Source organism: Carcharodon carcharias, chromosome 8 (assembly GCF_017639515.1).
Source record: "Carcharodon carcharias isolate sCarCar2 chromosome 8, sCarCar2.pri, whole genome shotgun sequence".
Lineage (NCBI taxonomy): Eukaryota > Metazoa > Chordata > Chondrichthyes > Lamniformes > Lamnidae > Carcharodon > Carcharodon carcharias.
This window is the reverse complement of record NC_054474.1, coordinates 151375146-151390192: the sequence shown is the minus strand read 5'-3', so window position 1 is coordinate 151390192 and position 15047 is coordinate 151375146. Positions and strand designations below refer to the sequence as shown.

The 15047-nt window shown below is 45.9% G+C and overlaps 1 protein-coding gene across 1 annotated transcript in view; it reads right to left on the bottom strand.

Annotated features, from left to right (window-relative positions):
• The window catches only part of LOC121281520 (inactive phospholipid phosphatase 7), a 55045-nt gene extending 42514 nt beyond the window's left edge, over positions 1-12531 (bottom strand). The window contains exon 1 of the mRNA XM_041194466.1: positions 11999-12531. Coding sequence (XP_041050400.1) covers positions 11999-12443 — 445 coding nt within the window. The 5' untranslated portion in view covers positions 12444-12531. The remainder of the gene's footprint in view (positions 1-11998) is intronic.
• Between the last annotated feature and the right edge of the window lie 2516 nt (positions 12532-15047).

Genomic DNA, 15047 nt, shown 5'->3' with positions numbered 1-15047 from the left:
AGTGAGTAGCATTCTCTCACTGAGTAACATACTCTCAGTGTCCAGCACTCTCTTCGTGAGTAGTTCCCTCTCAGTGAGTAGCGCTCTCTCACTGAGTAACACTCTCTCAGTGAGTAGCTCTTTCAGTGAGTAGTCTCTCTCAGTGAATAGCTCTCTCCGTGAGTAGCACTCTTAGTGAGTAGCTCGCAGTGAGTAACACTCTCTCTCAATGAGTAACTGTCTCAGTGAGTAGCTCTCTCTCAATGTGTAGCTCTCTCACAGTGAGTAGCACTCTCTCACTGAGTAGCACTCTCTCTTGGTGAGTAGCACCTTCTCAGTGACGAGCAGTCTCGCCCAGTGAGTAACACTCTCTCAATGGGTAGCTCTCTTTCAGTGAGTAACACTTTGTGAGTAGATCTCACAGTGAGTAGGTTTCTCTCAGAGAGTAGCACTCTCTCAGTGAACAGCTCTCTCAGTGAGTAGCACTCTTAGTGAGTAGCTCTCAGTGAGTAACTCTCAGTGAGCAACACTCTCTCAGTGAGTAACACTCCCTCAGTAAGTAGCTCTCTCTCAGTGAGTAAATCTCAGTAAGTAGCTCGCACTCAGTGAGCCGCTCTCCCTCAGTGAGTAGCTCTCTCTCAGTGAGTAAATCTCAGTAAGTAGCTCGCACTCAGTGAGCCGCTCTCCCTCAGTGAGTAGCTCTCCCTCAGTGAGTAGCTCTCTCTCAGTGAGTAGCATTCTCTCAATGAGTAACACTCTCCCAGTGAGTAAATCTCTCTCAGTGAGTAGCTCTTGCTCAGTGATGAACTCTTAGTAAGTAGCTCTCTCTGTGAGCAGCACTCTCTCATTGAGCAGCCCTCTGTCACTGAGTAACAGTCTCTTACTGAGAAACTCCCTCACTGAGTATCTCTCTCTCAGTGAGTAACACACTCTCAGTGAGTAACACCCTATCAGTGAGTAGCATTCACTCTGTGTGTCGCTCTCTCTGTGAGTAGCTCTCTCTCAGTGAGTAGCTCTCTCTGTGAGTAAATCTCTCTGTGAGTAGCTCTCCCTCAGTGAGTAGCTATCTCTGTGAGTAAATCTCTCTCAGTGAGTAGCTCTCCCTAAGTGAATAACTCTTAGTAAGTATTTCTCTCACAGTGAGTAACACTCTCTCAGTGAGTAACATCCTGTCAGTGAGTAGCATTCACTCTGAGTAGCTCTCTCTCAGTGAGTAACACTGTCCCAGTGAGTAACATCATATCAGTGAGTAGCATTCACTATGTGAGTAGCTCTCTCTCAGTGAGTAGCTCTCCCTCAGTGAGTAACACTCTCTCAGTGACTAGCATTCCTCAATGTGTAACACTGTCCCAGTGAATAACACTCTCTCAGTGAGGAGCAATCTCTCCGTCACTAGCTCTCTCTCTGTGAGTAGCTCTCTCTCCATGATTAGCTCTCTCTCAGTGAGTAGCTCTCTCTCAGTGAGTAGCTTTCTCTCCATAGTAGCTCTCTCTAAGTGAGTAGCAATCTCTCCATGAGTAGCAATCTCTCCATGAGTAGCTTTCTCTCTGTGAGTAGCTCTCTCTCAGGGAGTAGCACTCTCTCACTGAGTCGCTCTCTGTCAGTGAGTAGGTCTCACTCAGTGAGTAACACTCTCTTAGTGAATAGCTTTCCCTCAGAGAGTAGCACTCTCTCAGTGAGTAACTTTCTCTCAGTGTGTAACACTGTCTCGGTGAGTAGCTGCCTGTCAGTGAGTAACACTCTCTCAGTGAGTAGTTGCCCCTCAGTGAATAGCTTTCTCTCACTGAGTAGCTCTCTCTCAGTGAGTAGCAATCTCTCACTAAGTAGCTTTCTCTCCATAGTAGCTCTCTCTAAGTGAGTAGCAATCTCTCCGTGAGTAGCAATCTCTCCGTGAGTAGCAATCTCTCCGTGAGTAGCTTTCCCTCTGTGAGTAGCTCTCTCTCAGTGAGTAGCTCTCTCTCACTGAGTCGCTCTCTATCAGTGAGTAGGTCTCACACAGTGAGTAACACTCTCAGTAACACTCACTTAATGAGTAGCTTTCTCTCAGAGAGTAGCACTCTCTCAGTGAATAACTTTCTCTCAATATTTAACACTCTCTCAGTGAGTAGCTGCCTGTTAGTGAGTAACACTCTCTCAGTGAGTAGCTACCCCTCAGTGAGTAGCTCTCTCTCCGTGAGTAGCAAGCTCTCCGTGAGTAGCAATCTCTCCGCGAGTAGCAATCTCTCCGTGAGTAGCTTTCTCTTTGTGAGTAGCTCTCTCTCAGTGAATAGAAAGCTCTCCGTGAGTAGCAATCTCTCCGCGAGTAGCAATCTCTCCGTGAATAGCTTTCTCTTTGTGAGTAGCTCTCTCTCAGTGAGTATCTCTCTCTCAGTGAGTAGCAATCTCTCACTGAGTAGCTTTCCCTCCATAGTAACTCTCTCTCTAAGTGTGTAGCAATCTCTCCGTGAGTAGCAATCTCTCCATGAGAAGCTTTCTCACTGTGAGTAGCTCTCTCTCAGTGAGTAGCTCTCTCTCACTGAGTCGCTCTCTGTCAGTGAGCAGGTCTCACTCAATGAGTAACACTCTCAGTAACACTCTCGTAATGAGTAGCTTTCCCTCAGAGAGTAGCACTCTCTCAGTGAATAACTTTCTCTCAGTGTGTAACTCTCTCTCAGCGAGTAGCTGCCTGTTAGTAGTAACACTCTCTTAGTGAGTAGCTGCCCCTCAGTGAGTAGCTCTCTCTCCGTGAGTAGCTCTCCCTCATTGAGTAGCTTAGTCTCACTGAGTAGCTCTCTCTCAGTGAGTAGCTTTCTCTCCATAGTAGCTCACTCTAAGTGAGTAGCAATCTCTCCGTGACTAGCAATCTCTCTGTGAGTAGCTCTCTCTCCGTGAGTAGCTCTCTCTCAGTGAGGTACAATCTCTCAGTCAGTAGCTCCCTCTCAGTGAGTAGCAATCTCTCACTGAGTAGCTTTCTTTCTATAGTAGCTCTCCCTAAGTGAGAAGCAATCTCTCCGTGAGTAGCAATCTCTCTGTGAGTAGCTTTCTCTTTGTGAGTAGCTCGCTCTCAGTGAGTAGCTCTCTCTCAGAGACGCTCTCTGTCAGTGAGTAGCACTCTCTTACTGAGAACCTCTCTTACTGAGAATCTCTCTCACTGAGTATCTCTCTCCCAATGAGGAACACTCTCTCAGTGAGTAACACCCTCTCAGTGAGCGGCATTCACTGTGAGTAGCTCTCGCTCAATGAGTAACTCTCTCTCAGTGACTAAATCTCGCTCAGTGAGTAAATCTCTCACAGCGAGTAGCTCTCGCTCAGTGATTAACTCACAGTAAGTAGCTCTCTCTTTGAGCAGCATCTCTCATTGAGCAGCCCTCTGTCACTGAGTAACACTCTCTTACTGAAAAACTCGCTCACTGAGTATCTCTTTCTCGGTGAGTAACACTCTCTCAATGAGTAACACCCTATTTTGGTGCGCAAGACTTTCTCAGTGAGTAGCTTTCTCTCAGTGAGTAGCTCTCTCTGTGAGTAGCTCTCTCTCAGTGAGTAGCTCTCTCTGTGAGTAAATCTCTCTATGAGTAGCTCTCCCTCAGTGAGTAGCTATCTCTGTGAGTAAATCTCTCTCAGTGAGTAGCTCTCCCTCAGTGAATAACTCTTAGTAAGTAGCTCTCTCTCAGTGAGCAGCACTTTCTCATTGAGCAGCCCTCTGTCACTGAGTAACACTCTCTTACTGAGAAATTCTCTACCGGTGTTTCTCTCTCACAGTGAGTAACACTCTCTCAGTGAGTAACACCATATCAGTGAGTAGCTTTCACTCTGTGAGTAGCTCTCTCTCAGTGAGTAGCTCTCCCTCAGTGAGTAACACTCTCTCAGTGACTAGCATTCCTCAATGAGTAACACTGTCCCAGTGAATAACACTCTCTCAGTGAGGAGCAATCTCTCCGTCACTAGCTCTCTCTCCGTGAGTAGCTCTCTCTCCGTGATTAGCTCTCTCTCAGTGAGTAGCTCTCCCTCAGTGAGTAGCTTTCTCTCCATAGTAGCTCTCTCTAAGTGAGTAGCAATCTCTCCATGAGTAGCAATCTCTCCATGAGTAGCTTTCTCTATGTGAGTAGCTCTCTCTCAGGGAGTAGCACTCTCTCACTGAGTCGCTCTCTGTCAGTGAGTAGTTCTCACTCAGTAACACTCTCAGTAACACTCTCTTAGTGAGTAACTTTCCTTCAGAGAGTAGCACTCTCTCAGTGAATAACTTTCTCTCAGTGTGTAACACTCTCTCAGTGAGTAGCTGCCTGTCAGTGAGTAACACTCTCTCAGTGAGTAGTTGCCGCTAAGTGAATAGCTCTCTCTCCGTGAGTAGCTCTCTCTTAGTGAGGTACAATCTCTCCGTGAGTAGCTCTCTCTCAGTGAGGTACAATCTCTCAGTGAGTAGATCTCTCTCAGTGAGTAGCAATCTCTCACTGAGTAGCATACTTTCCATAGTAGCTCTCCCTAAGTGAGTAGCAATCTCTCCGTGAGTAGCAAGCTCTCCGTGAGTAGCAATCTCTCCGCGAGTAGCAATCTCTCCGTGAGTAGCTTTCTCTTTGTGAGTAGCTCTCTCTCAGTGAGTATCTCCCTCTCAGTGAGTAGCCATCTCTCACTGAGTAGCTTTCCCACCATAGTAACTCTCTCTCTAAGTGTGTAGCAATCTCTCTGTGAGTAGCAATCTCTCCATGAGAAGCTTTCTCACTGTGAGTAGCTCTCTCTCAGTGAGTAGCTCTCTCTCACTGAGTCGCTCTCTGTCAGTGAGTAGGTCTCACTCAGTGAGTAACACTCTCAGTAACACTCTCTTAATGAGTAGCTTTCCCTCAGAGGGTAGCATCTCTCAGTGAATAACTTTCTCTTTGTGTAACACTCTCTCAGTGAGCCGCTGCCTGTTAGTAACACTCTCTCAGTGAGTAGCTGCCCCTCAGTGAGTAGCTCTCTCTCCGTGAGTAGCTCTCTCTCAGTGAATAGCTTTCTCTCACTGAGTAGCTTTCTCTCCATATTAGCTTTCTCTAAGTGAGTACCAATCTCTCCATGAGTAGCAATCTCTCTGTGGGTAGCTTTCTCTCTGTGAGTAGCACTCTCTCAATGTGTAGCTCTCTCTCACTGAGTCGCTCTCTGTCAGTGAGTAGTTCTCACTCAATGAGTAGCACTCTCAGTAACACTTTCTTAATGAGTAGCTATCCCTCAGGGAGTAGCACTCTCTCAGTGAATAACTTTCTCTCAGTGTGTAACTCTTTCACAGCGAGTAGCTGCCTGTTAGTGAGTAACACTCTCTCAGTGAGTAGCTGACCCTCAGTGAGTAGCTCTCTCTCCGTTAGTAGCACTCCCTCATTGAGTAGCTTTGTCTCACTGAGTAGCTCTCTCTCTCAGTGAGTACCTTTCTCTCCATAGTAGCTCACTCTAAGTGAGTAGCAATCTCTCCGTGAGTAGCTTTCTCACTGTGAGTAGCTCTCTATCAGTGAGTAGCTCTCTCTCACTGAGTCGCTCTCTGTCAGTGAGTAGGTCTCACTCAGTGAGTAACACTCTCAGTAACACTCTCTTAATGAGTAGCTTTCCCACAGAGAGTAGCACGCTCTCAGTGAATAACTTTCTCTGTGTTTAACACTCTCTCAGTGAGTAGCTGCCCCTCAGTGAGTAGCTCTGTCTCCGTGAGTAGCTCTCCCTCAGTGAGTAGCTTTCTCTCACTGAGTAGCTCTCTCTCAGTGAGTAGCTCTCTCTCAGTGAGTAGCTTTCTCTCACTGAGTAGCTCTCTCTCAGTGAGTAGCAATCTCTCACTGAGTAGCTTTCCCTCCATAGTAACTCTCTCTCTAAGTGAGTAGCAATCTCTCCGTGAATAGCAATCTCTCCATGAGTAGCTTTCTCTCTGTGAGTAGCTCTCTCTCAGTGAGTAGCTCTCTCTCACTGAGTTGCTCTCTGTCAGGGAGTAGGTCTCACTCAGTGAGTAACACACTCAGTAACACTCTTTTAATGAGTAGCTTTCCCTCAGAGAGTAGAACTGTCTCAGTGAATAACTTTCTCTCGGTGTGTAACACTTTCTCAGTGAGTTGCTGCCTGTTAGTGAGTAACTGTCTCTCAATGAGTAGCTGCCCCTCAGTGAGTAGCTCTCTCTCCGTGAGTAGCTCTCTCTCAGTGAGTAGCTTTCTCTCACTGAGTAGCTCTCTCTCAGTGAGTAGCAATCTCTCACTGAGTAGCTTTCTCTCCATAGTAGCTTTCTCTAAGTGAGTACTAATATCTCCGTGAGTAGCAATCTCTCTGTGGGTAGCTTTCTTTCTGTGAGTAGCTCTCTCTCAGTGAGTAGCTCTCTCTCACTGAGTCGCTCTCTTTCAGTGAGTAGGTCTCACTCAGTGAGTAGCACTCACAGTAACACTTTCTTAATGAGTAGCTTTCCCTCAGAGAGTAGCACTCTCTCAGTGAATAACTTTCTCTCAGTGTGTAACACTCTCTCAGTGAGTAGCTGCCTGTTAGTGAGTAACACTCTCTCAGTGAGTAGCTGCCCCTCAGTGAGTAGCTGTCTCTCCGTGAGTAGCCCTCTCTCAGTGAGGAGCAATCTCTCAGTGAGGAGCAATCTCTCAGTGAGTAGCTCTCTCTCTGAGTAGTTCTCTCTCAGTTAGTCGCTCTCTCAGTGAGTAGCAATCTCTAAGTGAGTAGCAATCTCTCACTGAGTAGCTTTCTCTCCGTAGTAGCTCTCTGTCAGTGAGTAGCAATCTCTCCGTGAATTGCAATCTCTCAATGAGTAGCGTTCTTTCCGTGAGTAGCTCTCTCTCAGTGCGTAGCAATCTCTCAGTGAGTAGCTTTTTCTCTGCTAGTAGCTTTCTCTCCATGAGTAGCTTTCTCTCCGTCAGTAGATCTTTCTCTGTGGGTAGCTGTCTCTCAGTGAGTAGCAATCTCTCACTGAGTAGCTTTCTCTCCATAGTAGCTCTCTCTCAGTGAGTAGCTCTCTCTCACTGAGTCGCTCTCTTTCAGTGAGTAGGTCTCACTCAGTGAGTAGCACTCACAGTAACACTTTCTTAATGAGTAGCTTTCCCTCAGAGAGTAGCACTCTCTCAGTGAATAACTTTCTCTCAGTGTGTAACACTCTCTCAGTGAGTAGCTGCCTGTTAGTGAGTAACACTCTCTCAGTGAGTAGCTGCCCCTCAGTGAGTAGCTGTCTCTCCGTGAGTAGCCCTCTCTCAGTGAGGAGCAATCTCTCAGTGAGGAGCAATCTCTCAGTGAGTAGCTCTCTCTCTGTGAGTAGTTCTCTCTCAGTTAGTCGCTCTCTCAGTGAGTAGCAATCTCTAAGTGAGTAGCAATCTCTCACTGAGTAGCTTTCTCTCCGTAGTAGCTCTCTGTCAGTGAGTAGCAATCTCTCCGTGAATTGCAATCTCTCAATGAGTAGCGTTCTTTCCGTGAGTAGCTCTCTCTCAGTGCGTAGCAATCTCTCAGTGAGTAGCTTTTTCTCTGCTAGTAGCTTTCTCTCCATGAGTAGCTTTCTCTCCGTCAGTAGATCTTTCTCTGTGGGTAGCTGTCTCTCAGTGAGTAGCAATCTCTCACTGAGTAGCTTTCTCTCCATAGTAGCTCTCTCTCAGTGAGTAACAATCTCTCAATGAGTAGCTTTCTCTCCATGCGTAGCTTTCTCTCCGTGAGTAGCTCTCTCTCAGTGAGTAGCAATCTCTCAGTGAGCATCTCTCTCTCAATGAGTAGCTCTCTCTCAGTGAGTATCATTCTCTCAGTGAGTATCATTATCTCAGTGACTAGCTCTCTCTCAGTGAGTAGCTCTCTCAGGGAGTATCACTCTCTCAATGAGCAGCTCTCTGTCACTGAGTAGCAGTCTCTTACTGAGAAACTCTCTCACTGAGTAGCATTCTCTTCGTGAGTAGACTCTGTCAGCAAGTAACAATCTCTCAGTAAGTAGCGCTCTCTCTGTAAGTAATATTCTCTCAGTGAGTATCTCTCTCTCAGTGAGTAGCTCTCTCTCACTGAGTAAACTCTCTCGATGAGTATCTCTTTCTCAGTGAGTAACACTCTCTCAGTGAGTCGCACTCCTCAGTGAGTGGCATTCTCTCAGTGAGTGGCATTCTCTCAGTGAGTGGCATTCTCTCAGTGAGTAACACTCTCTCAGTGAGTGGCATTCTCTCAGTGAGTTGCACTCTCTCAGTGTCCTGCTCTTTGAATAACAGTCTCTCAGTGAGTAGCTCTCTCTCTCAGTGAGTAGCAGTTTCTCTCAGTGAGTAGCAGTCTGTCTCAGTGAGTATCTCTCTCTCAGTGAGTAACACTCTCAGTGAGTGGCATTCTCTCAGTGAATCGCTCTCTCAGTGCCCCGCTCTTTCAGTAACAGTCTCTCAGTGAGTAGCTCTCTCTCAGTGAGTAGCATTCTTTCAGTCAGTTGCTCTCTCTCAGTGAGTAGCATTCTCTTTGAATAACACTCTCTCAGTGAGTAGCATTTTCTGTGAGTAACACTCTCTCAGTGAGCAGCATTCTCTCAGTCAGTGGCTTTCTCATAGTGAATAGCATTCTCTCTGTGAGTAGCTCTCTCTCAGTGAGTAGCTCCCTCTCAGTGAGTCACTTTCTATGAGTACCACTCTCCCTGCGTAACACTCTCTCTCAATGAGTAGCTCTCTCTCACTGAGTAACCTTGTCTCAGTGACTAACATTCTCCCAGTGAGTAGATCTCTCTCAGTGAGTAGATCTCTCTCAGTGAGTAGCTCTCTCTCCTTGAATAACACTTTCTGTGAGTAGCACTCTCCCTGCGTAACACTCTCTCAGTGAGTAGCATTCTGTCAGTGAGTAGCTCTCTCTCTCTCAGTGAGTATCACTCTCTCAATGAGCAGCTCTCTGTCACTGAGTAACACTCTCAGTGAGCAGCTCTCTCACTGAGTAGCACTCCTCAGTGAGAATCTCTCCCTCATTGTGTTGCACTGTCTGAGTGAGTAACACTCTCAGTGAGTATCATTCTCTCAGTAAGTTGCTCCACCTCAATGAGTAGCTCTCTTTAGTGAGTAGCACTCTCACTCAGTGATTAGCATTCTCTCCCTGAATAGCATTCTTTCAGTGAGTAGCACTCTCTCCCTGATTAGCATTCTTTCAGTGAGTAGCACCCTCTCCCTGAGTAGCATTCTCTCACTGAGTAGCATTCTCTCAGTGAGTAGCTCTCTCTCATTGAGTTACAGTCTCTGTGAGTAGCTCTCTCATAGTGAGTAGTTCTCTCTTCTTGAATAACACTTTCTCAGTGAGTAGCACCCTCCCTGCGTAACACTTTCTCTCCCTGAGTAACACTCTCTCAGTGAGTAGCATTCTCTCATTCAGTTGCTCTCTCTCAATGAGTAGCATTTTCTGTGAGTAACACTCTCTCAGTGAGTAGCATTCTCCCGGTCTGTGGCTTTCTCACAGCGAATAGCATTACCTCAGTGGGTAGCTCTGTCTCAGTGAGTTGCTCTGTCTCGGTGAGTCGCACTGTTTCAGTAACACTCTCTCAGTGAGTAGCTCTCTCAGTGAGTAACGCACGCTCAGTGAGTAACTTTCTCACTGACTAACACTCTCTGTGAGTAGTGTTCCCTCCCTGCATAGGTCTCTCAATGAGGTGCACTCTCTCACTGAGTAGCTCTCTCAGTGAGTAACAGTGTGTCAATGAGTAGCTCTTTCTCAATGAGTAACGCTCTTAATGACACTGGGAACAATAACACTGGGAACAGTTACACTGGGAGCACTGACACCGGGAACAGTGACACTGGAACAAATAACACTGGGAACAATAACAATCATCCTGATGATCAGTTCTCACTCCGTCCATTACCTCTACCATCTCCCCTTCTACCGATGTTTTGTCAGCATGCTCCTGTTTAGTAATCACCAATACAAAGTACTTATTAAACATTCTAGTCTTGCCCTAAGCTCTAAATGTATATTATCCTTTTTGTCTCTAATATGTTTCACCCTGTCTCTTACTGACTGCTTACTATATACATGGCCAGTAGAAATGAACTACCATTCTATTTTCATATTTTCTCTTTGTCAGATCTTATTTTCCTTGTCATTTTTCCCCTCAGCTTACAGTATTGCATTTGGCCTGGTTCTCACTATTAGAATTAATCCGAGATGCATCATAAACCCTCTTTTTTTATTTCGTCATAACCTCTACCTCCCTCATCATCCAGGGAGCCCTGGTTTTGGTTCCCCTGGCTTTCCCTCTTGTTGAGATATACCTAGCCTGTACTTGAAATATCTCCTTAAAGAACCTATTGTCCCATTACAGTTTTCCTGTCAATCTTTGGTTCCAATTTACCCTGGCTAGATCCCCTCTCATCCCATTGAAATGAGCCCTCCTCCAACTTAGAAGTTCTACATTAGATTGTTCCTTGCTCTTCTCCATTACTAATCTAAACCTAATGATACAATGATCACTCTTATCCAAATGCTCCCCCATCACTGGCCCATTTGGCCCACCTCATTACCCAGCATCAGTCTGGCAATGCCTCCTCTCTGGTTGAACGGATCAAGGAAATTCTCCTGAACATGTTTCAGAGGTTCTTCCCCCTCTTTACCCTTTACTTTAACATTATCCCAATTGGTATTTGGGTCATTGTAAATCCCCCAGTATCACCATTCTATAGTTCTTGCACATGTCTGATTCCCCTGCATTTGTTAATTTGCTCCTTTATCTCTCTCTTTCTCTCTCACTATTTGGACGTCTACAGAATATCCCCAAGTAGTGTGATCATACCCTTTTCGCTTCTCAATTCTAACCAAACGAATTTTGTCCTTGCCCTGCCAAGGATATCCTCTTCCTAATACTACAATGTCTTCCCTAACCAGTACTTTCACCCCACCTCTACCTTTTCCTTCCCCATCTTTTCTGAACCTTTGTATCCTTAAATATTAAGAGCTCAGGCCTCACCATCTTTAAGCCACATTTCCATTATTGCCACTGCACCACATTCCCACATGGCTATTTCTGCTTGTAGCTCACCAACCTTTGTGTGTTTACACTGTAGTCCTTCTTAGTCTGTTCCTAACTAATATGATACTACATTCTTCTCTAGTACTATCCAACACTCTCATTCTTTTATGCACCTTATTCCTCTTTTCTATTCTATATGCTGGTGCCCACCTCCTGCCTATTTAGTTCAAACCTTCCCCCTTCCTGATAGACCTCAATCCTTACATTCAAGGCTGAGTTAGACAGATTTTTGATTGACAAAGGATTCAAGGGTTATGGAGGGGATGGTGGGGGGGGCAGGGGGGGATGTGCAGTCAAGAAAGTCGTGTTAAGGCCACAATCAGATCAGCCATGATCTTGTTGAATGGCAGAACAGGCTCGAAGGGCCAAATGGCCCACTCCTGCTTCTTTTTTCATGCTCTCATGTTATGTTCTCTGATTTAGGAATTTATCTGCCAACAAGGAAACAGAACAGCACTAAGAACATAGCTGAAACGTGTGGGCCCAGAATAGTCAAAGCCGTGACCAAGAATTGCAGTTACAGATGGGACTAATAGGGTTGCCAACTCTGATTGGGTAAATTCCTGGAGGTTTTGTCACATAATTTCCCATCACCCAGTCAATCAGATTTTTGTTCCCTCAGCACCAACTAAATAACAAAGCTGTTCAAAGTGGGACACCATTTTATTTAACAACCTGAGAACTTTCCTTCTTGGATTTCACTCTCACCAGCAGCCAGGAGATTAATCTATAATTCCTAGAGTCTCCAGGATAATCCTGGAGGGTTGGCAACACTGTAGAGTGAGATGGGTTCTGCGGGCAGGGATAGAGGTGGGGGGCTATGTACGGCCTCTGGGCTATTTGGACACCCCAATATTACAGAGATGAAAAAGTAAGCAACCGTGAACCGTGAACAGCAATTTCAGTATAGCACGCCCCTCCGCACCCAGCAACACCTCCAGTAAGTCTTAGAGTGACAACTGACCCAGTGCCCTTTGCACCGTGCCCTTACTGGCCGACCTGTGATGCCACTGATTACAATTTGCAGCAAAATGAAGCCGATGGCCCAGAATTTCACTCAGTTCATCACACAGCCAAGAACAGAAACCTCACCAAACAGAAGATTTAAAAGGACCTCCTGTCCTGCCGATGTGCTGCTTTTTGTCAGGCAGAAGACGGTTCCCCCAATCCAGGGCACACCATGACCTGTGACCCCGATGAGCTTGATGATAGGGCGGGCACTGTGCCAGGTTGAGGAGCTGCTGGCACACACCCCCATACTTTTGGACAGGCAGATGTCAATGGCCAACAATGAGTTAATGGCAATTCCTTTGAAAGAAGGGTTAAGCTGCATACAGTCCTCCTCTGGTCGCTGCACCGACTCCTTGCTATCGTTTGGCAGGGGCTGCTGCTGCTGCCCTGACTGCCCGCTGTATCTCTTCACCGAACTTCTCCCCTCATAACTGCTCCTCATGGGCTGCTGGAGAGACATGAACTCGGGTCTGTTTAAAACATTGTTCCTCTCTCTGGCCCGTGATCTGTTCTGCTGAGCTGGCATCGCAGCTTGTTTTCATCCACGTTTTTAAAAAAAAGATCAGACAGAAACAATTCTTCATGAGCCTTTATTGCTGGCGACTGAGATTTGTTCACTCTGCTGTTGACAGGCTGTAACACTGGATAAATTTAGATTGGAGGAATTCAGATTCTGTTGACTGTGCAGGTCACCCAAGCTTGACAGCTGCACATGCTACAACCGATTGACATGAGGTCCAACCAATCAACAATTTGATCTGTCCTTGGAACAACCAATCCTGTAAGAGCAAGGGCTGATATCTCGGCTTATAATTGCTCCTTGCCCAGTTGCAGTGTTCAAAATGCACTATGGGTAGTGTAGTTCCTATTGCCCTTGAGGGGTGGAAGGAAGAGAATTTAATGTTGCACCAAAAGTATCGGAAACACAATTGCTCCAGAGATACCAGATAGCCTTGAAGGTGGCAGGGCAGTTTGAGAAGTTAGTTAAAAAGGTATATGAGATCCTGGACTTTGTAAATAAGGACAGAGGGTACCAAAGCAAGGAAGTTACAATGGGCCGTTATAAAACATTGGTTCAGCCTCAACTGGAGAATTGTGTTCAATTCTGGGCACTACACATTAGGAAGGGTGTGAAGGCAGAAAAGATTTAAAAGAATGGTTCCAGGGACGAGGAACTTCAGTTATGAGGATAGATCGGAGAAACTGGGGCTGTTCTCCCTACGGAAGAGAAGGTTGAGAGGAGATTTGTTGAGGTACTCAAAGTCATAAGAACATACAAGTTAGGATCAGGAGTAGGCCATTCGGCCCCTCGAGCCTGCTCCGCCATTCAATAAGATCATGGTTGATTTGATTGTAACTTCAATTCCACATTCCTGCCTACCCCGATAACCTGTGACTCCTTTGTTAGTCAAGAATCTACCTAACTCAACCTTAAAAATATTCAATGCCGCAGCCTCCACTGCTCTTTGGAAAGAGAGTTCCACAGACTGATGACCCTCTGAGAGGAAAAGTTTCTCCTCATCCCCATCTTATTTTTAAACTGGTTGCCCTAGTTTTTCTCTCCCACAAGGGGAAACGTCCTCTCAGCATCCACTCAGGATCCTATATGTTTCAATAAGATCACCTCTCATTCTTCTAAACTCCAATGGGTATAGGCCCAACCTGCTCAACCTCTCCTCATAAGACAAACCCTTCATCCCAGTAATCAGTCGAGTGAACCTTCTCCGAGCTTCTTCTAATGCATTATGTCCTTTCTTAAATAAGGAAACCAAAACTGTACACAGTACTCCAGATGTGGTCTCATTAATGCCTTGTACAACTGCACTAAAACATTCTGACTTTTATATTCCATTCTCCTTGCAATAAAGGACAACATTCCATATACCTTCCTAGTCACTTGCTGAACCTGCAGACTAACTATTTGTGATTCATGTACCAAGACATCCATGAGAGTCCTGGACAGAGTCGATAGAGAGAAACTGTTCCCATTGGTGGAAGGATCAAGAACCAGAGGACATCGATTTCTGGTGATTGGGAAAAGAACCAAAGGGGAAAAGCTTTTCTACGCAGTGAGTGGTTAGGATCTGGAATGCAGTGCCTGACAGTGTGGTAGAGGCAGATTTCATTGTGCCTTAAAAGACGGAATTGGATAATTATCTGAAGAGACAAAATTGACAGGGGTATGAGAGAAAGGTGGGAGGGTGGGTCTGGCTGAGTTGCTCTTGTAGAGAACCAGCACAGACATGAAGGACTGAAAGGCCTTCTTCTGTGTTATAACCTTTCTATGATTTTTGGGTCAATGTTAACAAGTATGGTCATATGACTAGACACTTAAATAACGTGTGGTACAAGATGGCAGTTCCCAAACTATTTTCCAATATGACCTCATTTGAACACATGAAAATTAAGGTGATCCCAGACACCAACAAAAACAGCAATAACACAGCATAGTAACATTCAGCGTACAATTATTAAAGTTCACAAATCATAAATCAACATATAATACATCATATAAATATGAAAACCTGCATTTTTATATGTGTATGTGTTATTATTTTATGTACTCATCAGTCCATTACTTCATCTGCCCCAGCTCATGGACCCTGACCAGGAAACAGCGGAAATGCAGATTGAGGATCTTGAGGCGACTGATGTTGGGGTCCACATTGTTCCACAGCACCAGGGTGACGGGGTTGGGCTCAGAAAGGCCCAGCTCAGCAACGGAGCCATCACCGCTGGGTTCATGTTCAGCGTCGGACTTTCTGAGGAAAGTGGGTCTGAACAGGCGTAGAGCATGAGATGCGACGGTTACTGGTCACTGGGGTTTAAGCCAAGCTCTCCAGAAGACTCAGCGAAGCGGCCAAGGACAGGAGCCCATGGCCTGGAGAGAGAAGCAGAGAGACAAGGAGGCCAAGGGCAGTGCCAGATGCCAGCTGGGTCTTGGCGCTGGTGTGGGGCAAAGTCTCAGACGGGGGGCAGCTCGAAGCCCTATTTGCTGTTTCTGTGACTCCAATTGGATTATGCCCCACAGTTTAGGAACTGATGATGTAATATAAACATGGGGTTGCCAACCCTCCAGGATAGTCCTGGAGTCTCCAGGAATCATACATAAATCTCCAGGACACTGCTG